Genomic DNA, 24,405 nt, shown 5'->3' on the forward strand with positions numbered 1-24,405 from the left:
TCATATGTGCATCAGTCCTGCTGTCTAAAGACACCATTTCCTTGAAGTCATCCATCACCTCTAGCTCTTAGAATCTTTTCTTTCCTCTTCCACATAGATCCCTGAGCCTTGATGGGAAGAGTTTGATAAGGACATACATTTAGGACTGAGTTCTCTTTAGTCTCTTACTCTCTGCAAATCGGCCAGTTACAGGTCTCTGTGTTAATTCCCATCTACTGTAAGAGGCAGCTTCTCTGATGAGGGCTGAGAGAGGTACTGGTTTATAGTACAGCAGTATGCCATTAGGAGTCATTTCATTGCTATGTTCCTTTAGGAGAATAATAATATTAGGTTTTCCCTAGAGACCATGACTTATCTAGTCTCAGGTTCTTGGCCACTTTAGGGGTGTCAGACATGGGTTCCACCTCATGGGGTAGACTTAACCCAAGCAAATTGGTTGGTTACTCTTGTAACATTTGTGCCATTATTGTACCAGTATAGCCTGCAGGCAGGTCTCAGTTGTAGGTTCCAAGGTTTGTAGCTGGGTAATACTGATGATTACTTTTCTCCTCCAGTAGTGTGCAGATTCCCTTCTAGCACCATGGATGTTAGTCAGTGGGGGTAAAGCTTCTAGTTTGCCACCAACGCACCTTCTCCATGTTCGATGGCATAAGTAAGTGTTGTCTTCAGTGTTGGGCCCTATCAGGTTGTGGAGAACAACCAACAGTCTGTGATGTTTGGAGGTTTTTATGGGGTCCCTTTAGCCATTCCTGGTACTGGAGGTTTTATTTGGTGGCATAAAATATCTAGTTGTGGCTTTGTCTCCCTTATTATTTGTTGACTCCATTTAGAGTCCTACCATATATATTTTTTTTAGGAAGCAAAAAGAGCAGTGGTTCTCCACCTGTGAATTGCAACATAAAAAATAAGCATGCTGCTTTCTGGATAGGAATGAACAGAGGTGGACACAGCTGTGCATATGAACATGAGGGGGTGAGCCTGTCTCCTATTGCTCATCTTCCTCAAAAGTGAACATGTAAGAAGTTTTCAAAGGGTAAAATTATAGAACAAACGTATCTCATTAATAAAGCAGTCAATTCCCTTTATTTTTAAAATTTTATGTACACATATGAATGATTTATATAATGTACATTCAATATAGAAAGCTTTATATATTTGATAATGTATAGAACATTTCACAATTACACTAATCTCTTACATAACATCTTGACATCCATTTTTAGTTTTAATTTTTTGCACAAGCTCCTTGTCGTTCAGTTTGGTGAAGCCTGTCATACACACCGATGTGCACCGAGCTCTCAGAGAATGATTGAGGATCTGGTCACAGGTGGAAGGACAGAAATCTAATGTCTGACGATGGGAGGAAGACGGCCATGGAGATTCGGTGCAGGAAAGGGAAGTGCCCTTTTCTGGGGATAAATTTAGCCCAATGTCTGTAGACTGCAGCGTACAATGTCTGTAGACCACAGTCACAGTAATTTAAAAAAAAAAAAAACATTATAAAAACTAGGAAGAAAGTTTGTCTTTTTGATTCACAGTCTTGTAAACAGATATAAAGGAACAAAATGTGCTTACATACATCAAGAAAGAGAAATTCTTGTGTACCCATGGAGGCTGACCCAGAGTGCTTTCTCGAAACGTGATACGTCAGAATCACTGACTCTTTTCCTAAATAAAAATATATTTATAGAAAAAGGAATAACACTGTCAGGAAACCAGGAGAAAGGCAGCAGGAGTCTGTTCAACATGTTGGCTGGAGGAATGTGGACGCAGCACTGGCCTTTCAGCATTTATTGTCTCTGAGTGTTTCAAGTTTGATAGCCAAGGTCCCCTGCCTCATGGTCTACAGGAGGTGGAAGGTTAGACATGGCTGATGAGGATGTACCTGCAGTAAGGTAGCCAGCAACTCCAGGTCCTGTAAGAGAGAAAGGAAAGCAGGCACTCTGGAGATCAGTCAGGCGGACACAGGGTCCAGTGTCCAGTACAAAGCACTGGGAAACTCTGAGAATTATATGCGTAACTGCCTCAATAGGCAGTGACAGACAGTTTACAGCTTGCTTTTATTATATGACACAATTAGAAATAATTTCAAAATTCATGCAGTAACACTTGTGTAGAAACAGGGAGTTTCCCCTCTTTTCACACTAGGGAAATTCAATCTTACCCCCCCCCCCCCAAAAAAAAATATTCAGGATACTTAAAGAGCTGTTACATGGAAAAAAGAGGGAACAAACAGATACAGGACACCATCCCCTCACCCTTTTCAGCCATCTCAAAGTGATGAACAACTGGATTCTCGACATAAGCAGCTTCTGAGAATATTCCAGTTAACCTGCTGTCACTTGGTGCAAAGAAAGGCTACTTTAATAAGCAGCACCCAGTGAACACTGCTCACTATATAAGGTCTCTGCAGAGGAAGGCTCTGGACATCCATCTCATAGGCCAGAAGAATGCTCGAAAGAAGGTATTATTAGCATTTTAGTTGTGGTCTCATGTGTTCTGTGACGGACAGTCTGTCTGTCATGAAAAGGTGGCATGTGGAAACTTGTCAGCAGTCCTAAGAGTACATGGCTCTGGCCTCTGGAGCTGATTCTGAGCACCTCGGATATTTGCTTATATACCTCAGAAGCATCACACAATGGAATAAGCATCTGCAGGAGAAACTGGTGTAGCACTACACAGGGACAGTGTTTTGCTGAGGGAACATGGCAAATGCGTACACTGGAGGGTTAGGATGGGAAAGGCAGTGCGAGCAGCATGCATTGAGCAAAAGGTTTCTCTACCTGCTTCAGAGAGCTACACAGAAGTTAGCAAGCTGCCTGGCAGAGCGGTTCTAAAGCCCACTCCTGAGGTGAAGGGGGCTGCTGCCAGTTAGAAGGGAAGGAGAGACACCTGGGGGGAGAAAAGAAATGTAAGCAGCAAGGGAGTTGTGAGGAAGTGCACACAGCAGAGCAATTTGATGCAGGCTAAGGCAACAAGGCTGATGTAGGACAGAGGCCATCACTCACTTCCATCTCACTTCTCACCCGAGCAGCTGACTGTAGGATGGGAAATGGCTGTCACACACTGCATGTGCTAGAGAGGCCAAGGGGGACTCTGCCTGACTGAGCTGGACTAAAGTTAACCAGAGTGCCTGGGCACTTGGAGCCAGGTAATTTTAACACTTGTATTAAAGTGTTAAAGGTCTTCTTTAGGTCTTAGGGGCCTACACCACTACCTCTCACCTTCTGCTAATCATCAAACCAGGCTTCCCACAAACTGTGCAGGAGAAATACAACCAAACAAATAAACAAACAAATCAGTCTATCAGTGCAGCTCAGAGCCAAAGTACCACACTGCTCTCAACTTCAGGTAGAAACACCATTACCACAGACTACCAGGTAGGCCCAGATGAGCAAAAACAAACACTACAGAGGGGGTGTGGTTCCTAACAACTCAGACTGTGGGCTATGATGGCTAGAGCTGGCACTTCGTAGATAAGCCTCTGAGCATGTCTGTGGGGGACCGTCTCAATTATGTTAATTGAGGTGGAAGACCTGTCCACTGTGGGTAGCACTATCCCCTCAGCAGGTGGTCCCAGATTACATAAAATGGAGCCTAGGAGCTGAGCACTAGCTGGCACACATTCACCTCCCTGTTGACTGTGGATGTGGTGTGACCAGTTGGCTTTAGGGTCCTGCTGCTTTGACTTCTCCACCATAATGGACTGTGCCTCAAGCAGCTAAAATAAACCCTTTTTCCTTTAAATTGCTTCTGTCAGGGTATTTTATCATGGTGATAGGAAAAGAGACTAAGACATGGGCTCAATTTGATTCATATTTATCCAAGTAGGAGGTTATGGTAGCAATCCATGAAGGCTACATATGAAAGCAGGTAACCCTGAAGTCACTGGGGAATCCTGGGCAAACTCATGAAGGTGATAGGTTCTGAGACACAGTGACACTTGCTGATCACCACAGTCATACAAACAAAAACTTTACAGCTGCAAACACTTGCTTCATAAACTTAACTATCTTCTACAGGATATGAGACATTGAGAAACATGAGGGACATTCTGAGCTGAAAAAAATTTAGAACTTCTAGTCCAAAATCAAAGTTGTGAAATGATGGGCTTACAAAGAAAAGGCCTAATTCTACTCCCACCATTCGTCTCTGGAGGGAAAGTAAACTGAGTCCCACCCAGCAAGTCTGCGATGCTCTACCAGTTCTATGCCTCTGGGTTCTGTGAAGAATGTGTTGGGCTTCCTTGGGCTGAAAAGTTGGCTGCATCTCAGAATCAGGCACAGCACCTTGTATTCTCCAGGGTAAGTGTGGGAAGAGCAGAGGTTCCAGGGCACATGGCAACATTATTGAAGTGTGCCAGACTTCAGAAGAATAAGACAGAAATGAACAGGGGAGCCCACTGAAGGGACATACTTGTCATGGAAAGTTCTTTATCCCCAATAGCAGCACCTAAAAGCACTGACACTCTGCCTCTTGCCAACTGTTGGACTCTTTCACTACTGATTTTCTAGGCTAAATAATTTGAAAAATTCTACCATAAAAATGAATTTTAGAGGGCTCTGAGCTGGCTGGCACATAGCAGTTCTTGAATTTAACAAAAGCCTAAGTAACAGGGCTCAGGATGATATACCACGATGTATCTACATCACACGAAAACTCCAGCAGAGGCACTCTTAAAGAAACAGGTATCACAGAATACAAACAGGATGCCAGGATAGGCCCTGTGGAAATGGTCCTGTCATAATTATCAGCCCTATTTAACCTTACCGAGGACTTTCACATCTGATCTTGAGCATGTGACCAACTGACATTTGCTCAGCAGTCAGGGAGAAGAAACTCTACCTTTATTTGTACCTTGCTTTGAAGTAATAGTAACTTTCTCCTCAGAAAACTTTTATTTCCCTGTCTCTTAAATAATATCCACATACAATTGCCAAACACACTCAAATACTTTAGTCAGGAGGAAGGTTTGGAGTGTGTGTTTTCACAACACCTTAGTTCACTTGTGGACTAGAGAAGAGCTGGGCATAGTCTGTGTCATATGAAGATTGGGTTTTAATTAAATTCTGATTAAACACAACATACACCAAAAAGCGTTTGGAAGCGCCCCCTCAACTGCAGGGTAACTCAGAAGCGGAACCTTTGAAGCACAGGTAGTCCTTTTAAAGGAGTAGAGTAAAATCAATGGGAAAATCCTCCTAAGTAACTAACATCTCAAGAGAGAACTTTCCAGTCTGATGAGGTGCCAGGAATGGGGCAGATCTAAGGCAAATGGGGCTCACAGCCCAGCCTGTCCAGTACAGACCTGCTCGCAGGCTACAGCACTGCACAGAAGTTCCAGCCCTTTCTGAGGGAGGGGTGTCTCACCATTGCTACTTTGCTGTGCCTGTCCAGACATTTGTCCATGTCACGCTGCTTCTTAGAGACTTCATTCATCCCAGGGATACGGGTGAAGGAAAAGGCACGGGCAAGCTGCATCTTACTTCCTGCATGCCCCTACCCACTTCCAGTTATCACACTAGGAAATCTAGATGCTGGTGAGCAACACAGTAATTAGGGACTCAGGATGGGGTGAGGCACCCAGGAATTCCAGGTCTCTAGGAGAAACTGCCATCTGTTCTAATCACAGAGCCCTGGCTAGAGCAGTGCTGTCAGGGACACCTGGAGCTTTTACTTGAACCTGATGAATGCTGGGTACATGGGGAATAGGGAGCATCATGTGAGGCTCCTGAAGCACAGCTCCTGACCTGCACAGCACCTTTCCTTCTACTACGACATTCTTCACTAAGAAAACTAGGCCCCACTCCCCAGTTGTACTGTACTTATACCAGAAGTAATACCATGAAAGTGTGGCATGTCATATTTCAGAAACACTCTGAGGAGGCTTTTGGTGGGCACAAATTCACTCCTACCTAGATATACAGTTTTACCTGAGGGGGAAGGGGTAGGGGCAGACAAACACTACATTCTATGTATCTCTCCACAGAAAACAGAAGGAGGACACAACCCACAGGACCAATAGCAGAATCCAGATGCTTAAGGATCTAGAGTTCTACTCCAAGTAATATGAGGAGTGACTGATACTAAAGGGATCCAGGAGCCACTGATATGTAAGTCGCCACAGGAAGGGAAAACAAGTGTCATGATCAAGATGAAAATTGAAAGCAGGGAAACTGTTCTCCAAATCCTTTGGATTTGAAAATTTGAGAATCAAGTCTCCGTGATTCTTAGAGACGTCTATGAGAGCAATCAGGATTATTAAAACAATGGATCTGTCTGGGAAGCACTTGCTGTTAACATTTTTCTCTTTATTTATCTCCATCAGCTCTGACTAGAAAATCAGGTGGGGTTGCTATCTATTTAGATGCTACCATTTCAGGCAGGCGCCAAAGAGTGGCCTCCTACTCACAAGGGTAAATCCACACTGAAGATCTTCAGAAGAGGTGTCATGTTTTGCCTTCAGTACAGCAACTGAATGCTGCTGCTTCTCAGACCAAAGCCAACAATGATTTTTAATTACCATGCAGCTGTGTGTCAAATGAACACAAGTCCTGAGCATCAAGTAGTGTTTTCTGAGCCCTCAGCAGTCTTATTTGTAACAGCACTGGCATATTTTCCCCATGGGAAAGAGACTTAGCCAAACTACACGCAAACTTTGAAGGAAAAAACTCTATACTCAATTATTTCCATCTGAAGCCTCACTCTGTTTAGACAGAAAGGGCACAAGGCTACCAGGTTTCTGATACACATTCTTTTCCCACATTCAAGTTAAATAAACACTTAAGCACAGACATACTGCACATCTAACGTAACTGCTGCTAACATACTGGATCAAAACTAGGCAAAGTGCATGTTTTTTGTCATAAACATCCAACAACGCACTCCACAACACGCTGTGCAAGGTTAAGACAGATGCCTAATGCTTATGACATGCTCACAGCACCCCCAAAATGGTAACCAGATGCCTAGATGATAAGAGGAATGTTATCTTAAGTCTGCTCAGGGCAGGAAGAGGGCCTGTGGCTTCTGCCAGGCATCCTAAGGTCTGACTCACCTGTGAGGTATCCTGCTGTTTGAGAGTCAGAAATGAACAAATCATGTTTCTGGTCTTTGAAGGCACTCCAGACTGAAGAGCGGGAGAGGATCTCGTTCACCTGGGGAAGTAAAGCAACCCCTTCTTAGCATGGTTATGTCAGGGACTAGTTGTGGGAAGACTGAACCAAGCAGGAAAAACAACTTTCGTGCCAGAGGCCATTGGGAAAGGACCAGGAACTAATGTCCATCATACATGGACTCCCAGGCACTGTGCTGGGCACATCTCATGAACCAGAGCTACAAAGGGCTGGAGGAATGATGCTGAAAACTGGAATTACAATTTTTAAATCAGCCTTTCAAAAGATATACTGTGTCTTGTGAGATCATGAACAATAGACATGAGAAAATAAGTGAACAGACAAAACATCGGAGCAACACATGTAAAATGGGCAAACACTCCACGAAGTACACACATACAAGAGAATTACTGTGTGTTGTGTACTAGACTGAGATGGAAGGTGAAAGTGTATAGAAACCAGCAACTGAAGAGGCCATCAGTGTTTAGATGAAGTATTTCCTGAGAACCACTTAGGTGCAGACCCGGAGGCCACATCTCGGAGTCTCTGAGTCAAATGGAAAACTCACAGTTGGGTGTGTGACCTACAGCAGAATCAGGGCAGATCCCCTTCCAGCCTGGCAGGAAGCAGTACTGAATGGGGAGTTGAGATGGGGATGTAAGAGTTCTGGTTTTAGAAGGCATTGTTTCCTTTCCCCTTTTATGGAGTAGAAGGTGGGTATCAGGGCCACTTGGCTAATTTCATCCCTTGAAATGCCAGTGCAGGTCGAGGGGACACACGTGGCACACAGGGAGCCTCTGCTCGCCACTCAGAACACCCAGAGGCATACCAGTTAATGCTGAAGCTACATACGTGGCTTGTCTTCTGTAGCATCACTTTAAATGATTCAAATACTCAGAGAAAGCCAGTGGCATCCAAAATGTTTCTTTTCTTGAAACACAGAAGCCTAATTTCTCTAAAGGAAAGTTTAGTAAAGTATGTTTACGCACAAAAAGAACATCTGCACACAGAAATGACCCAAACCTCCACCGAATGGATGAATGGGCAAACAAACTGTACTGACTATACACACAATGGGAAATTTAAGCATATAAAGGATTGAAAACCTTTAATATACCCCCACAACATGGATGAATCTCAATGCTAAAATGAAATTCATAAAACAGATAGACCTGTATGTTGAAAACAGAGTAGTGGCTGCATGGTTGGTGCTGTGGGATAAAGAGGACATTACCAGTCACAGGGGTAATAAATGTGCTCAGGAGCTAGGCAGGGTGGGATTATCACAATGCTGCTAAGGTGGGAAAGGCCAATTCAGTGTTCACTATAGTTAACTCCATGTTATGTGTGACGGTTAGCATTATCAACTGAAAGACTCTAGACTAGCACTTCTCAACCTGTAAGTTGTGACTATTGGAAAACACATACTTCTGATGGTCTTGGGAACTGAGACACTGCTCAGTAGCTAAACTACCATTATGAAGTAGCAACGAAAATAAACGTATGGTTGGGGGTTCCTAAGACCATCAGAAATCTGTTTTCTGATGACTGTGACCCACAGGTTGAGAACCACTGATCCAGAATAACTTGGTTATGACTGTGGGGGACTGTCTAAATTGCCTTATTGAGGCAGGAAGATCTGATCTGAGCATGTGAATCTCAGTCAGGCCTTTGGAAATGGCTTGGAGGAGGAATCTGGAAGAGTTTGGAAGTTTGGATTAGAAAACCCTTGACTCCTGAAAAGAGAGCATAATGGGATATTCTGGTGGGAGACTGGAAGACAATGCTGAAAGAAATTAGGTACAGTCGGCGGGCGCTTGGCTTGAGCTTTTGGGGAAAACAAGGACTCTGTCAGGAACTGGGCCGGAGGGCATTTGTGTGATGTTTGGCCAAGAATCTGGCCTAATTCTGCCCATAAACTGAGAACTTGGGTGAAGTTTAATTTAAAGATAATAGACTAATTTGTATGGCAGAGGAAATTCCAAAACAGGAGAACCTTCAAGCTGATGCTAAAGAGGTTAGTACCACTGAAAAGAACTTTCCCATGCTGCACTGGGACAATAGAAAAAAGTGCCCTGGGGCAAAACCCCACCTCTCAGAGGTCTATCTTGTTAAGTTCCAGTCATTTAAAGGAAAAGAGCCTGTACTAAAGGGGTTTCCTGTTCCTCAAAAACAACTGCCTGGAAGTATTTCTTCAGGGTCAACACACAAGCTGATGTAGCTGTGTTCCTGGGGGTGGGCCCCTCCTGAGCTGGTGGCAGAACCTGGCAGCATCATCCATGTAGTACTGGTTTTCAAGACATGAAAGAAACAAGACTTATGGTGATCACAAGAGCACCTGAAGCCAGACAAGGTCCTTAGGTGGGAGTCCCTGAAGAGTCTCTGGGACGCTACTGCAAGAGGCTATGAGAGCAGAGGTAAGTTGCAGGGGAGCCCCTAGATCCATGGGAAAGCTGCAGGTAGAGAGGGTGGGGCTACATAAGCTCTCTGAAGCCCAGAGTATCATATTACAAGCCTCAGAGGCTGCAATGGAGCTGGGCTTTAGTACTCACTATGCTACAAGTTTTATCTTGCTATGGCTTGATCATTCCTCACTAAGCCTGCTTGTTCTCTTTTGTTTCATTATAAGCATGTACCTTGGTTTTACTTTTATAAAAACTCACAGATAAGGTTCTTTAGAATTTAAAAGTGTTAAGAAAAAAACTGTTGATGACTTTACAAAGTTGGACTGAGTGTTTCACGTAATAACATGGTCATGAGTCTCTGAGGATAAGTGGTGGAAAATTATGGCTTAAAAAATGATGTTTGCATGCCAAGTTGACAGGGGTGGAGTTTAAGTGGCTAGTGTTAACTGTCAACATGACAGAACCTAGAATCACCTGGAGATGGGCTACTGGGCATGTCTGGAAAGCTGCCTTGAATGCCTTAACTGATGTGGGAGACCTGTTCACTGTGCGTGCGTGGCACCATCCCCTAGTGGGATCCTGGATTCCAAGTGGAAAAAGGCTACTGAGCCGCAGCACATATTCATGTCTCTGTGCTTCCTGACTGTGAATGCAATGTGCCCAGCTACTTCAAGTTCCAGCCACCCTGATTCTCAGCCATGCTGCACCTTGAGCTGTGAGCCAGAGTTAGCCCTTTCCCTGAAAATTGCCAGAGTAGTTTGTCAGAGCAACAAGAAAAGAGACTGACACACTATGCAGACTTCACTTCAATAAAGAAAACAAAGGCTTCAGAAGCAACAAAATCAGAGCGGCTGGAGAGATGCTCAGTGGGTAAGGTGCCTTCTGCTGAGCCTGACAACCTTAATTCAGTCTTCAGGACCTACACAGTGTATAGAGAACAGACTCCTGCAAACTGTCCTCTGACCTCCACATGTGAGTTCTGTCATGTATGTACTTATGCATGCATAAATATGCATACGCATGCGCGCACACACACACACACACACACACACACACACACACACCTTGTTAAAATGAAGTAAGTTAAATGCTAAGATGAAAAGTCAATTCCTTAAGAGGCCTGAATTCAGCATATGTGCAGCTGAAACACATTAACACACAGCCACTCTGAAAGGGAAAAGAAACTAGTACTTTCCAAGCATAAATAAAGAGATTTAAAATGACGTTCAGATCTTTTCAATGGCACCTGATTCTATACTAAGTGTTTTAAATTCCTCCACACTAAGACTTTTACTGGTTTTCTTCTTGAAATACTGAACATACTTTCACTATGCAGAAAAAAGAATCCCCCTGAATGCCTGTTGGGCACAAGCCTGTGCTTTTTCTGCAGCTGTGAAACAGTTATGCAGAAGTGCCCTGGCCACACCTGTGAGTGGATTCACCCACTGCCAAGACCCTGTCTCTGAACAGCCTTCTCAGTCAGGAACACAAAGGTGCTTCGCACAGACTCACCTGTTCTCCGTACTGCAGACTTCGAGTCATTGCCTTGAGAGCTTTAACAATCTGGGCCTTAGTGGCGGCAGGACTGTCTATGTTTTCAAGGCCTATGCCTTCAAGCAACTTTAAGAGGTATGGGACCAACTCTGCTTTCAGAGCCTGGAATGAAGCAAGCACTTATATGAGCACAATGAAGAAAATGTACACCAACTACTGAATTTCACCACAAGGATCATATCTACAGAAAGCAAGGCAACCTGTTCTTAGCATTTCAATGCAGATGCTGATTATTATTTTACTATCAAATAGAAACTGCATTCTTATATAAAGTGATTTTTATTCAGTTCTACCAACCCTTCTAAATGCTATGCATCAATTATGTAATTTTCCTCACAATGAATGAAAGCAAAATTATTATTTCAGATAAGAACATAGGTGTACACAGGGAAAAGAAACACGTATACACCACAGAGCTGGGTATACTGGAACCTGCAACTGGACCCAGGAGGGACAGAACCAAGCTTTGAGCCACTGTAGCGGGCTGCCTCCGCTAATGGTGTCTTGAAGGACTTGGCTACCTTTTGTATCTTCCCCCAACACCACTCTCTGCAGTCATCAGTTAGTTAGCAGCCTGAGAGAGCGAAATAACAACATGTTATCATTTCACAGAATGCGGCGAGGTGGAAGTAACGCTGAGGTGTGTACACCCTTTCCTCCTAACAACCCAGTGAGATGAAGTTGACCTTAGAGTCACTTCCTATGAGAGGCTGGCTGGCAGGCCTGGGACCCAGAGCCATCCAGAGTAGACTAACTTACACTAGTCCGCTCGGATTCACCACCTCCTCTATGCCCACTTTGTACCTCTGCCTGTTTACGGAAGGTGGAAGGCTGGCTTGAGGAGAAGCTGAAGGGAGAGTGAAGGAGAGGCAGATGCCCAGGTACAGATGTAGAGGTCTGTCTTCAGTTTAAAGACAGCAGATGTCACTTTTCATCTGGCAGGGTTTGCCACCAAAGGCTTTGAAGACAAAAGGTAACTGAGTTTTTGATTACTTTTTGTTTTTATATTTTTTTTATGGGATATGGAGTGATGTGATGATGTGTCTGTTCAATGCATGTGGTGGCTTGAAAGAAAATGCGAGTGGCATTATTAGGAGGTGTGGCTTTTTTGGAGTAGGTGTGGCCTTTTGGAGGAAGTGTGTCAACACTGGGGTGGGCTTTGAAGTCTCCTATGCTCAAGCTACACCCAGTGTGAGACAGTTAACTTCCTGTTGCCTGCAGATCAAGATGTAGAACTCTTAGCCCCTTCTCCAGCACCATGTCTGCCTGCATGCCACCCACCATGATGACAACAGATTAAACTTCTGAGTGGTAAGATAGCCCCAATTAAAGGTTTTCCTTTATAACAGTTGCCGTGGTCATGGTGTCTCTTCATGGCAATAGAAATCCTAACTAAGACAATGTAAAATACCAAGCTAATTAGCAAAATTATGGCTTCAAGTATCTTTTGTGAAGAGGACATTTACATTTATTCTTATATGTGGTACACTATCAGCTGCACTCACCACAGTGCAACAGATGCATAAACTTTCCAGCCATGACAGACACTGCCCCATTTCCCACCCTGGCCTCTGCTAACTAACTACCCTTCTCTGCTCACAGGAGTGTGAAGGCCACCCGGGTGAAGCTATGTGGCATTTGCATCCAAAACAAGAAAGTTCGCTTTTGCCTGAGTTTACCTTTTCCCTTCAGTGTCTGTGTACACTGCTATCTACCAAGTCTGATTTCTACTAGGTGAGTGGTCTCTGTGAATAGAATACAAATCTCAACCTGATTCTAAAGAAATAAGGAATAAATGAACAGGACCCAAAGAGTTCGATGAAATCATTTTTACAAAGAAGCTAAGGATGAATGCAAAAAAAAAAAAAAAAAAAAGGGCAAGAAAAGTTGGTGAGACACTAACTTTTCTGTGTGTCCAACTGGCAAACAGTATTTACAAAGTCCTAAGGGCTCAGTCACAGAGTATCTGTCTGGTATGTCTGCTTTCCTGAAACAGTGCTCACAGACAGTCACTTACCTGTGCCACTAATTCATTCTGCTCCTTCTGGAACATTCGATTAATTGCTTCACAAGCCAGACCAACAGTATCTGCTCGCTTTTTCATTCCATTCATCAGTGGACCAATGGTCTCCAAAGATGCCATGGCTCGAACACACAGCTAAGAATCCAAAAGACAAGGATACTTGTAGAGTAGAATGTTATACACGGCAAGGTAAGTTCCACAGCAACAAGATGCAATTTCAAACACACTTTTCTAGTTAAGAAGGAATAAGTTCCACCTCTACTAATCACTGAAACTGATAGAAAAAGGCACACAGCAGATGGGGCCTAACACTCTTAAGTGTTGTCAAGGGGCCACAGATAAACTTTGGAGCTCTAAGCTCCTGAGTGGATTCATTAATACCTCATTGTCAGACAGGGCATGAATAACCCGAACAGCACTCTTAGGAATGGCATTGTTTCTGTGATTCATCGCCTGGATAACTTTGGGAAGATGGCCCAATGGTGGGACTTGATCTGCCAATTGAGGTTGTGCATTGAAGAGACAAACCGTGGCCATCGTCAGTGTTTCTAGAGTCTCTCCCTGGAAAGAACAAATAAAACACCAGACCAAATAAACCATAAAGCACTGAAAAAATTCTTAAATAGCCTTAAAACAACTGTTGTTCAAAACATTTGTTGTTTGAAAATTCCAAGTGCTGATACCCGCAATCCAATTCCTACATCCTCTACATCCTAAGAGAGCAACAGACTTTTTCTTTGATAAAAGGCACAAACCTAAGGACCTAAGAATGTGCTATCACATCCTAAGCAGCCCTCACTGGGCCAGGTACACTGTGTTTTTATGGCAGAGGTAAAAGATAATTCCTAAACGACTATGTGACAATTTAAGACAGGGTTACATACATGCCACTGTGAGACAGCAGCAAGAATCCAAAAGAATGCAGGAGCAGTTGGTGTTTCTCCCAGTTCTATGAAAAGCACTATTACAGGCCAACAACCTCTTTCCTGAAATGCTTCAATCCAGAAATGTTTCAGATCCTAGATATTTACACAGACATTACTACCTGGCTTTGGGCATCACTGGATACTTAAGGGTTCTGATTTTAGAGCACCTAAGACTTGATTTTCTGAAAAGAAATGTTTAACCTATATTTAATAGATCTGGCTACCATTATGGTCTTCCTATAGTAGATCATGGCTTGCAAAGACACATTACCTCATATCATCACACACACAACATGTACATTTGAATTCAAATGTAGCTGCTATTTTGAGATTTTGTTTTCATGTAGTGCTGGAGATCAAACTCTGAGCCATGCACATACTAGGTAAGCACTCTACCACTACAGACCCCCAGCCCTGGAGTTGTTATCCAAGAAGCAACTGATTCTCCCTGGTCGGCAAGGATGAGGTTTTGAGGGGAATGTAACTGGTATATTCAGCAAACTCTTTGAAATGTTTTGTTGATGACTGAGGCTTACATGCGGGTTGTTCTTCTCTAGGAGCTCAGTTAATTTTTCTAACAGTGCAATAAGAAATTCTCTGGGTTTTCTCAGCACCCAAGCTGGCTGTGCTATGAAGATTCTCAAGAAAACTCCTCCCACAGCAAGTTCACCCTCTGCTTCTCCAAATACCACAGCGAAATCTTCAGGCAACTTTAAAGAGAGGGAAAGGAATCATGGGTGAGTCATCTTATATTATCATTCCTCTGCAAAGCGGGAAATGTAAAATTGATAATGAAATCTGCACACAATACACTGCTACAAAGATAGCCATTAGTAACAACTGTTTTAGACACAATAAAATTATAACAATTGAGATTTCCTCTTAATGGAGCCTGTAGAAGATGTCATTGTCATCATTTGGTTATAGTGTAAGTATTCCGACTTTGACATCTGTTTGAAGCCTGGTTCCCATGGGCATACCCACATGGCTTAAGAACAGAGTAATCAACAGCTACAGGCCAACACACTGACTCAACAGGAATTAAAATACAACAACAACAACAAAAATACAAAACAAAACCCTGTAAAATAAAAAGTGTAGTTTACCTTCCAGTTCACATCAGGGTTGTCCCGTTGGTTTTTAAAGTGCCTTGAGGGGAGGGGGAGAGGTAAGAACACTGAACTTTAGTCAAATTAGCCTTCAGAACAAGCGTTGGAGAAGGATGGGAGGGCAGGACCACGCCCACCCCTGGGCCTCCCTCCTCACTTACTCCAGCATCATCTCTCTCACAGTTGTAGACACCTTATCTCTGGAACTGTCATTCCAGATCAGCTCTGGATTTTCATGAGTTCCCTCAAATATATGCACAGCAGCTTCGGGGTTGTCTCTCATGGCATCCATGAACACACTGGGCAGAAATTTCATTAACGTAATTCGAACCTAGGGGAGGAAGTTCAGAGTTTCAAGGGCCACTGGAAACATCTCATTATTTGACTTGTTCTTCCACATCTCCTAAGACAGAACAGCAGTGCAATCAGTGCTGTGGGTGAGATATAACAACAGTTCTCTAAAAGACCTGGAGAGGAAGAGACAAATCTGAGCTAATGACAAAGGAACCTTACAAGTCTATGACCTGCCAGTTAGTTCTCTGTTCCCTACAGTGAAGAAATCCGAAAAAACTCAAGTTGGGTGTGGTACCTTATGCCTAACATTCCTCAGCACTCATGAGGCTGAGGCCAGAGGACTGACATGAGTTCAAGGGAGCTTAGGCTATGTAGGGAGTTCCAGGCTAGCCTGAACTACAGTGTAATACACTGTCTCAAAACGGAAAGACTGATCGACCGACTGACTGACGGACTAACAATACATCCTCCCAAGAAAACAATTCAGAAGCCCTCATATGAAGTTTCCAACATTTTGTACAGGTTCGTGCATGTGCAGTACAACCCTTAGCTGGCCTGTTCCCCTGTCTCTCTGCCTCTATACTCCCACAAACTAACTTTTTTCACATTGCATTTTTATGTCCTACAAGTAGTCTCTAGTGCATTTATTTTGCTCCACTGTGTTTTATGGCACACTGTGTGTTTGTCTAAAAAGGACTTTAATGGTAGCTTTGAAACACAGGGGGCTGGGGTCAGCTCAGAGACAGAGGAAGCTCTGGGTTCAGTCCCAAGCACAAACACCACCCCCAGCACACAGACATGCACATGAAGATCCAGTGCATAATATAAATGAAAAATAGGGGAAGGAAGGCTCAAGGGCAAAGGGAAAATGAAGGCTGGGAAGACACTTTTTCCATTCATGTCAAACTGTGCTCAAATCTTGTCTTGCGGAAACTCCACTTGCTAGGTATTTTCTTGGCTCCTGACACAGAGATGCTTACTCTATGACCTATACATGAAGTCAGTACAAAGACACACACTACACACACTACACACATACATGCGCACACAAATGCCAAAAGCTCCATACAACTACTGGTCACAGATTTAGCCTCAACTTCTAACAACCAATGAACTAAAGCCGTGACAGTTACACACCAGGGCCCTCACAGAATGACTTATGCCAGCCCACTCATGGTCAGCCAACTATCTCGAGAGTGAAGGAAGCAATGGTGCTGAGGTTCCCACAGGAGGTATTTCCTATCCAGTGAATAACACTGCTAAATGCAGTGAACAAGACACTCCCAGGCTTAGGCTTCCTTCTGCTTGTACTCTAGTGTGCAGAGACATCATGCCACAAAACTATTCCCTTCTACAGAGAACAAAGCCGGGAAACCCGGTCCAGAAAGTGGCTGAGTTCACTGCTCTTCCTGGCCATCAGCCTCCTGAGGGCAGGAACCATTCTCTTCCTGCCCATACTGGTCCCCTGTGTCCCACCCCCCACAGCACATTCTCAAAGCTCAGGAAACACACCCCAAGAAGCACTGGAAACTAAAGTAGGACTTAAAACTTTCTAACTTCCTCTCTGTGAACCTAAAGACATTCAGGTCTAGAGACAAGTTATACTGCATCATAAACTAAGTCCACAGCCCAGGACTGAGAACAATAAAGCAAGAGTTCGGCTCTCAAGCCACACTGCCACGCGCCACAGCAGGCCACTCAGCCTGTTAGCTTTCCCATCACTTGTGCTTTTCAAAGTTTGAACAAAACCATCTTCTGAAAGATGTTTAGTTAGAAACCCAGTCTAGTCCTTTTCACTATCAATCAGCACATAACCTTGGCGGCGTTCTATGTGAATTTTAGGGCAGAAATGGCTGACAGGTTGAAAACTGCTTTATTACAGTCTAGGATCTGTTCTTTAAAAAAAAAAACAACAAAAAAAAAAAAACCCAATAACTTATCTTGTATTTTAAAATATTTCATGGCTTAAGGCAAAACTGAACTGTTCTCATGAATTTGGAAGACTGGCTTCTCTGTAAGCAAACCATTACGCCACTCTTCCTGTAGTGCTGGGAGATCATACCCAGGGCCTCGTGTCTGCAGGGCAAGCACCCCAGCACTGAACTACACACCCACTGGCAGACACTTTTTGTAGCTCTATTTATAAGACTGTAGAAACCATCTACTGATCACGCAGATAAGTTTCCAAGGTATCAGATTTAAGTAGATTTATGCTATTAAACTGACACAAAAGCAAACTTTAATTTTACTTAGATAATCTTAATCTACCAACTCTTCTCCATACTGTTTCTGTAATCTAGTCTACCAGGGGCATATTAAGTTATTGGTCCCGCTGTACACAATAGAACTCTACCTATTAAGTCTCAGAGTGCTGATCTCTTCAGCAGTGGGATGAATGGCCCATCTTTTCATTTGTAAGCAGTAGTTTGAAGTTAGAGCCTTTCCAGTGCTAAGAATTTAACTTGACCCCTGGCCTGTGTGCACACGTGACTAAGGATTTATTTATGCAGAGCAGACTTTCTCCTAACCCTCCAGTGCCATGCCTATGCTCCTCAGCTGTTCAGGGCAGGACTGGACAGTGGCTTGGCCAACACTGCCACCTGCTGTACACCAACCCTCCACTGCAACAGTGCTGCTTCTAGGCTGCTTTCCTAGGACAAGGGACGAGTTGAGCATTTGTGAGATCTCCTCCCCTGCTCCCCACACTGGGTTTACAGGCACACAGGCTATGCCCTTCTTTTTATCAGGCTGTTGGGGATTCAAATGCAGGTCTTTTTGCTTGCACAGCTGGTCCTCTTACCCACTGAGCCATCTCCCCAGGACTGCCATCTCTCTTCAAGAGAGATAAGCAGCAATCACCCTGCTCCACTCTCTTGAGCCTTCTGAGTTTCAGCACAGGTTCCCTGACATAGAGCAACAGCCTCAGCTTCCACAGAAAAGCACTTCCTGCCCTTGCTATCCCAAACAGACATAAAATCAAATGTCATGAAATAATTACCAGAGTAACTGATATTTGGACTCACCTTTGGACCTATTAGTTTATCTGCTGTCATTTTAGCAAAAAGTTCTGCTGTCTGGGATCGAACCTGTGGATGTGTTGAATTGCAGAACATATCCAATAAATAAATCAAAGCTCCTATGAAAGAAAGAAAAATAATCAGTGCTTATATGCAGAAAACGACTTTTCTCATCAGCAGTTTCTATTCACTTTCCACCTAATTTCAACTCACTACATCTTATACTTTCAATGAAGTCTCACTATTTTGCCCAGTTTGAGCCAAAGTCCTTGCCTCAAACAATCCTCTTGTCTCAGCCTTGTGTAGCTGGGACAGGGCCACCACAATGCCTGGCTAGGTGTTTTGATTTTTAGAACTCTACATCACCAGACTGTAAAGCAGCTCAAGGTGAACGACAGCACACTGAGCTGGATGGATGAGAAAGAGCTGTGTACATTACCCTTTGCCATGGCTTCTTTGATTATCTTTGTATTCGATGCCAAAGCATAGAGAGTCTCCAGAACAAGCTGACGGCCTGTAGAGCGAAAGACATGTCAAAGGACATATCAACCCCTTGGCTTCCATTTACAGGGCACCACCGTGTGCCAGACCCTTAGCCAGATGTTATAGTGTATCACAGTCCACCCTCACGATAACCAGCAAGACAGGTACTGCTATGGCTGTGCTGTGCTCAAGCTGAGGCCTGGCACATCCAGCCTAAGGTCTCATAGAGAGTTAGTGGCATAGCTGGTTTTCCTACCCATGTCTGTTTCCCTCTGAAGTCCACACTCACGACCACTATGCTATACTATGTTTCTACCGCACTGTTTCCTCCATGACCCAAATCATCACTTCCTAATATCCAGAGGACACCCTACTAGGCACCTAAGATTTCTCCCTGTTGTTACTGTCTTAGGGAACCAGGAGGAAGAATAACTGTAAACTGGTGTTGCACTCCCCAGTCACAGCCTTTTTTTTTTTCTCCTCGGCCAGGCTGCATGTATCTAAGTACACTGAACTAACAAACTTTGCTCCTTCAGAGCCAAGTGGGAATGACAGACAAGAGGCTAAAGGAATGAAGAGTTGACAGAGAGGAGAGAGGCTGACAAGCACTGGGCTGAGACTAAAACAATAATAACAGTGCTCCTTAGAAAATAAGAGTCGGCGAAAATATCTAAATATTGCTATTTTACTTATAAGAGTAAAGTGTTGAGCCGGGCAGTGGTGGCGCACGCCTTTAATCCCAGCACTCGGGAAGCAGAGGCAGGCAGATCTCTGTGAGTTCGAGGACAGCCTGGGCTACAGAGTGAGTTCTAGGAAAGGCGTAAAGCTACACAGAGAAACCCTGTCTCGAAAAACAAAAAAAGAAAAAAAAAAAAACAAAAAAAGAGAAAGAAAGAAAGAAAAAAGTAATGTGTTGGGTATACTGTTTAAGTGAAGCAGTAATAAATTGATACTTTATCTTTTTAAAGGTTATTTATGTGTATTAATGTTTTGCCTACAAGGATATCTGTGTACTACATTTGTGCCTGGTGCCCAGAGGTCAGAAGAGAGCATGTGAAACTGGAGTTGTGAGTTGTGAGCTGCCATGTGAGTACTGGGATCTGAACCTGGGTACTCTGCAAGAGCAGCCAGCGCTCTGAACTGCTGAGCCATATCTCTAGCTCCTAAATTTACATTTTGAAACTACAATTTATGTCATGTTTTACTTTACCAACCAGTTTGGTTTTGCATTAAGTCTTAGAAAGCTTGAAAAAGAAAAGGAAAAGCAACCTAAGCTTGTAGCTCTGACAACAATAATCTACAAATGGCTTCTTAAGGTTGCCATTTTATTGTTTTTCTTTTCTTTTTCTTTCTTTCTTTTTTTTTTTTTTTTTTTCAGACAGGATTTGACAATGTAACCCTGGATGGCTTGGAACTCACAGAGATCCATCTGCTTCCGACTCCTGAGTGCTGCTATTTTAAATAGCTATTCCAAGTTTGTTATTTATTCAAAAGAAAACACTATTCAAGAAAAAGGCAACTCTATTTAATTAGATATGAAGAAACAACAAACAATAAAAGATAAGTAAAGAGGGCCCTAACTTTCAAGACTGAAGAGAGGTAGAATTAAGGTCCATACAACATTCAGAAGTTAGCGAAGTTGACTAGTAATTTGTTTTGTGATTGAAGCTATACTACAACTGGCCGAAACCTCAATGACCTTCCTCCCACAAAACAATCTTAAGGCAAGAAGCAGCACAATGACCACCTATTACAGTGGACAACTGTACTGCTTTCAAAGAAGCGGCATCACCACAGGCTGTATTCAGAATCAGGCTGCCGTATTTCACAATCACCTTGGTGGCAGTATCACTATGTGTATCAAATCAGTAAAAGATAAAGGGCACAGGACTAAGTGCAATCACTACTACCATAAGCAGAGTATCCCAGACGTAATATCCAAGTCATAGTACTCAAGATCTTTTCATTATAATACATCATGGAATACCAGTACATTTTAGTTACTCATACCAAGACTATGTTCAACAAACTGACATTTCCAGGTATTTTCCTTTGGTTTGAGACTTGTCTCACTCCTCAACTTTCTACTTTTATATGGGAGACAACATAATTTCATTCATTTATACAAATAATTAGAAAAACAAATCTAATACGGTGAGTACTACTTTAAATATTCTAAAACTCAATATGAATGACACATCTCAACTTTTGTATCAACTGTGATCTGCTGTCCCTTATGAGCTATTATGCTGCGGTTTCCAAAATTCCATCTGTGCATATACCTACTTGATGGCAATGAATGTAGAAGAGCCAACAAATTGGACAAAACCATGGATTCTGCAATATTATTGACACAGTCTTGGTTGGATGTCACTATATTCACAACCTGAAAATTAATCAACAGGGTATTAAATAATTTTGATCCTAAATTAAATGAAGTGATGGTTTTATAAAAGTGACAGAAATGTTTGGAGGACAAAACAATTTTGAGAAGAGTTAATTTCAAAAGATTGGCTATTATTAATTTGATTGTTTGAGAAACCTTCTGTCGGACATAGAATTCCTTCCAGAACTGTGGTCACTGATGAGGGGGTGGTTAGGGAGGGCTGGTCTTCACCATGGCTTTCTCTTGCTTTAGGAGAAGTAAATGTCCTTAACAGCTAACACAACAGACTGCTCTAGCCTCTTTATAAAGAAATTGGTGCATTTTTCTTTCAAAGAAAAGCTGCTTCAAGTCTAGCCATTGTTGTATACAGCGAAAGACTGATGCCACTTGAACCAGGTTCAGCATTCCAGAGCACTGTATTCTAGATCTAATAATGTTTGGTTAAAAAGTTACAAGATTTCTGAAGGAAGTAAATAGTAAAATGTGTTTTTCAATGCAAAGAGCATGCTTGTTAATGCTTTCTGATGAACTTAACGACTACTATTCTATTAAGAATATGATAAACCGAAAGGTAATCTTAGGACACATTACACAGTGTTTTTTAAAAAGCTATTTCTGTACCTGCTCCTGCAAGGTTGACAGTGGTGTTTTCGGTACTAAACCACGTGCTGTAATGACAGGGCCATCGGAGGATGACTGCAAGCCCTTACTGAGGTGCCTGGACAAACATGACCATGATCAGGGGCTTCCTGACTCTGTCAACAGCTTCAGCCAAAACAGCATCCTGAGGGACTAATGGTGTCATTCTTTTTGGGAATGGGCCTCCAACTTCTCTGGGACCCTTACCACCTGAGGGCTTGTGAAACTCCTCCCATAACTCTTCACCAAGGGTTCTGCAAGCCTTGCCGAACGGTTATTTCTGTGCTAGGTCTACAAGGAGAGGGAGCAACTGAGGGGAAAGGGGTGAGGTTGATTCTCAGGAGGTATCCTGGTCATAATCTCTTTCTGTGCGCACCAAGACAGGGAACTGCCTTCTCCTCTTGCTGATCTGTGGCTACTAAACTTTCCAGTAAAGCCTGGTCCCTAACACACTCCACATGGCACTCTACAACATACCCAGGCCCTGAAGCATGCCAACAACCACAGACAGGACCACCCTGAATGATAGTGTCCAACATTTGCTCTGTAGAGTTACATTCATAATTACATTAATTCAATTTCAAAAATACATGAATTTGACCTAACAGACAAAATGAATATAGCATACAGACTTTCATCAACTTTAGAAAATGATTAATCAGTTCTCAAAGCACTGACAGTAAGTGGTAGGAGACACAGCATTCCTTAGTACAAAACAGTTTTACCTCTAAAGCCAGTTGCTGCACTTGACCAGCTCCATGGACTCGGAGCAGAGAAAATATTAACTTAAAGTGCCCAGTGCATTCACATTCAGAACCTAGGGAATGAGAACAAATAGTCATTTTATTTACAAGAGACACAATTTAGGCCTTTGGAAAACACACTGTTATTTGCTGTGAAGCCTATCTCTGAACTCTGAGGAATGTCTGGAAGCAGCACAGGGTGTTAAGTGGCAAAGAACAGAGTATTAGAGTTTCTTTGGTTTGCTTACATGCCTACCTCTAGTCCCAGGCTAAAAATAAGAAAAATTTCAAATAATCAGTATAAACACAGCTCAAAAATTTTAAATAGAGGAAGGTAATTTTACTTATTACCTCTACCAGTAGTCTCCAACCTACAGCCCAAAAACTGAATGAATTTCAGGACACATATGAACATAGCCCAATACAAGGTAAGCTGACTCAAAGCGTTGTGGGGTTTTGTTGTTGGTTTGGGGTGGTAGTGGTAGTAGCTCAATTATCCATTGTCATGCACGAACTTTGTAGATGGTAATGCTTTGCAATGTTGAAAGACTGGACAGTTGTGTCTAGACTTTAGGATTACTCACTCAACGTAATTCTATCTATTTGGGAGAATCTGGTATCATTTAGCCTTTAATTAAAACTGGGACAGAACTCTGCCGCTTGAAGACAACATCACAAACAATTTGATATGCACACACCAGGGATTCTTCGTAACAGAACAATATTTCCATTCCTACTCACTTCAGTCCTAATTCCATACATCTGTTAGCACTCTTGTTAATCAAGCAAAACACAGAACAGAGGGTTTTGTTCAGCACACAATTCCTTCTGCTACACAGCCATAAAAGAGTACAATCCATAATTTCTTGAGGTCCTAGATGCCTTTATCCCCTAAAGTCTGAAAACATTCAATAGGCTACTTTAAAAAAAAATAACTTATTTATTTTACGTGCATTGGTGTTTTGCCTGCATGTATGTCTGTGTGAGGGTGTCAGGTGCCCTGGAGCTGGAGTTACAGACAGTTGTTGAGGTGCCATGTGGATGCCAGGAATTGAACCCAGGTCCTCTGGAAAAGCAGTCAGTGCTCTTAACCACTGAGCTATCTCTGCAGCCCTTTCAATAGGCTATTTTTAAATTCAGTTTCACACCACTTCTTAATAGGTAAGAACCGTCACAACTAAGCAATGGAATGCTGAAGAGCATGGAGGACACACAGGCCTCACAGAACTTCAGGGATAGAATCAAAGCTAAGTTCCCATGCAGGCCTTCCTTGGTTCTTTACTAGTTGCAAACCACAGACTTCCTGCGTTGAAGCTTCACTGTGCCTCGAAACACTTGTAATACATTATGATGACAACCCCAAACAATACAGAATGATGTTCTCTTTGGGTTTTAAGAGTCTTTAGTAACATCTCAATGTACCTTGTGAACGAATAATTTTCCTAATATTGCTACTGGTTATGTGAACAAAATTTTGGAAAATGCCAAAAAGCTAAAAATTTTAATAGCACTTCAGTATTCATTGAAGAGGGTAAATAAGTATCTTAAAAGAAATTTAAATTGGGGATCCAGCATCCTCACACAGACATACATGCAGGCAAAACACCAATGTATACAAAATGAATAAATAATTTAAAAAAGAAAGAAAGGAATTTAAATTTGTGAATTTGTGCATTTGTGCTTTTAGAGTCTCCCTCTGCTGGCATAAGCT

At 42.7% G+C, this 24,405-nt stretch overlaps 1 protein-coding gene across 1 annotated transcript in view; it reads right to left on the minus strand.

Moving 5' to 3' along the window:
• Positions 1-1,055: 1,055 nt before the first annotated feature.
• Dnajc13 (DnaJ heat shock protein family (Hsp40) member C13) overlaps positions 1,056-24,405 on the minus strand; it is a 124,179-nt gene continuing 100,829 nt past the window's right edge. Inside the window, exons 45-56 of the mRNA XM_059268491.1 lie at positions 22,677-22,768; positions 21,213-21,312; positions 18,883-18,957; positions 18,450-18,562; positions 15,294-15,463; positions 15,130-15,172; positions 14,560-14,733; positions 13,479-13,658; positions 13,092-13,232; positions 11,033-11,176; positions 7,058-7,157; positions 1,056-1,915 (exon numbers count right to left, since the gene is read on the minus strand). Coding sequence (XP_059124474.1) covers positions 1,809-1,915; positions 7,058-7,157; positions 11,033-11,176; positions 13,092-13,232; positions 13,479-13,658; positions 14,560-14,733; positions 15,130-15,172; positions 15,294-15,463; positions 18,450-18,562; positions 18,883-18,957; positions 21,213-21,312; positions 22,677-22,768 — 1,439 coding nt within the window. The 3' untranslated portion in view covers positions 1,056-1,808. The remainder of the gene's footprint in view (positions 1,916-7,057; positions 7,158-11,032; positions 11,177-13,091; positions 13,233-13,478; positions 13,659-14,559; positions 14,734-15,129; positions 15,173-15,293; positions 15,464-18,449; positions 18,563-18,882; positions 18,958-21,212; positions 21,313-22,676; positions 22,769-24,405) is intronic.

Source organism: Peromyscus eremicus, chromosome 7 (assembly GCF_949786415.1).
Source record: "Peromyscus eremicus chromosome 7, PerEre_H2_v1, whole genome shotgun sequence".
Taxonomy (NCBI): Eukaryota; Metazoa; Chordata; class Mammalia; order Rodentia; family Cricetidae; genus Peromyscus; species Peromyscus eremicus.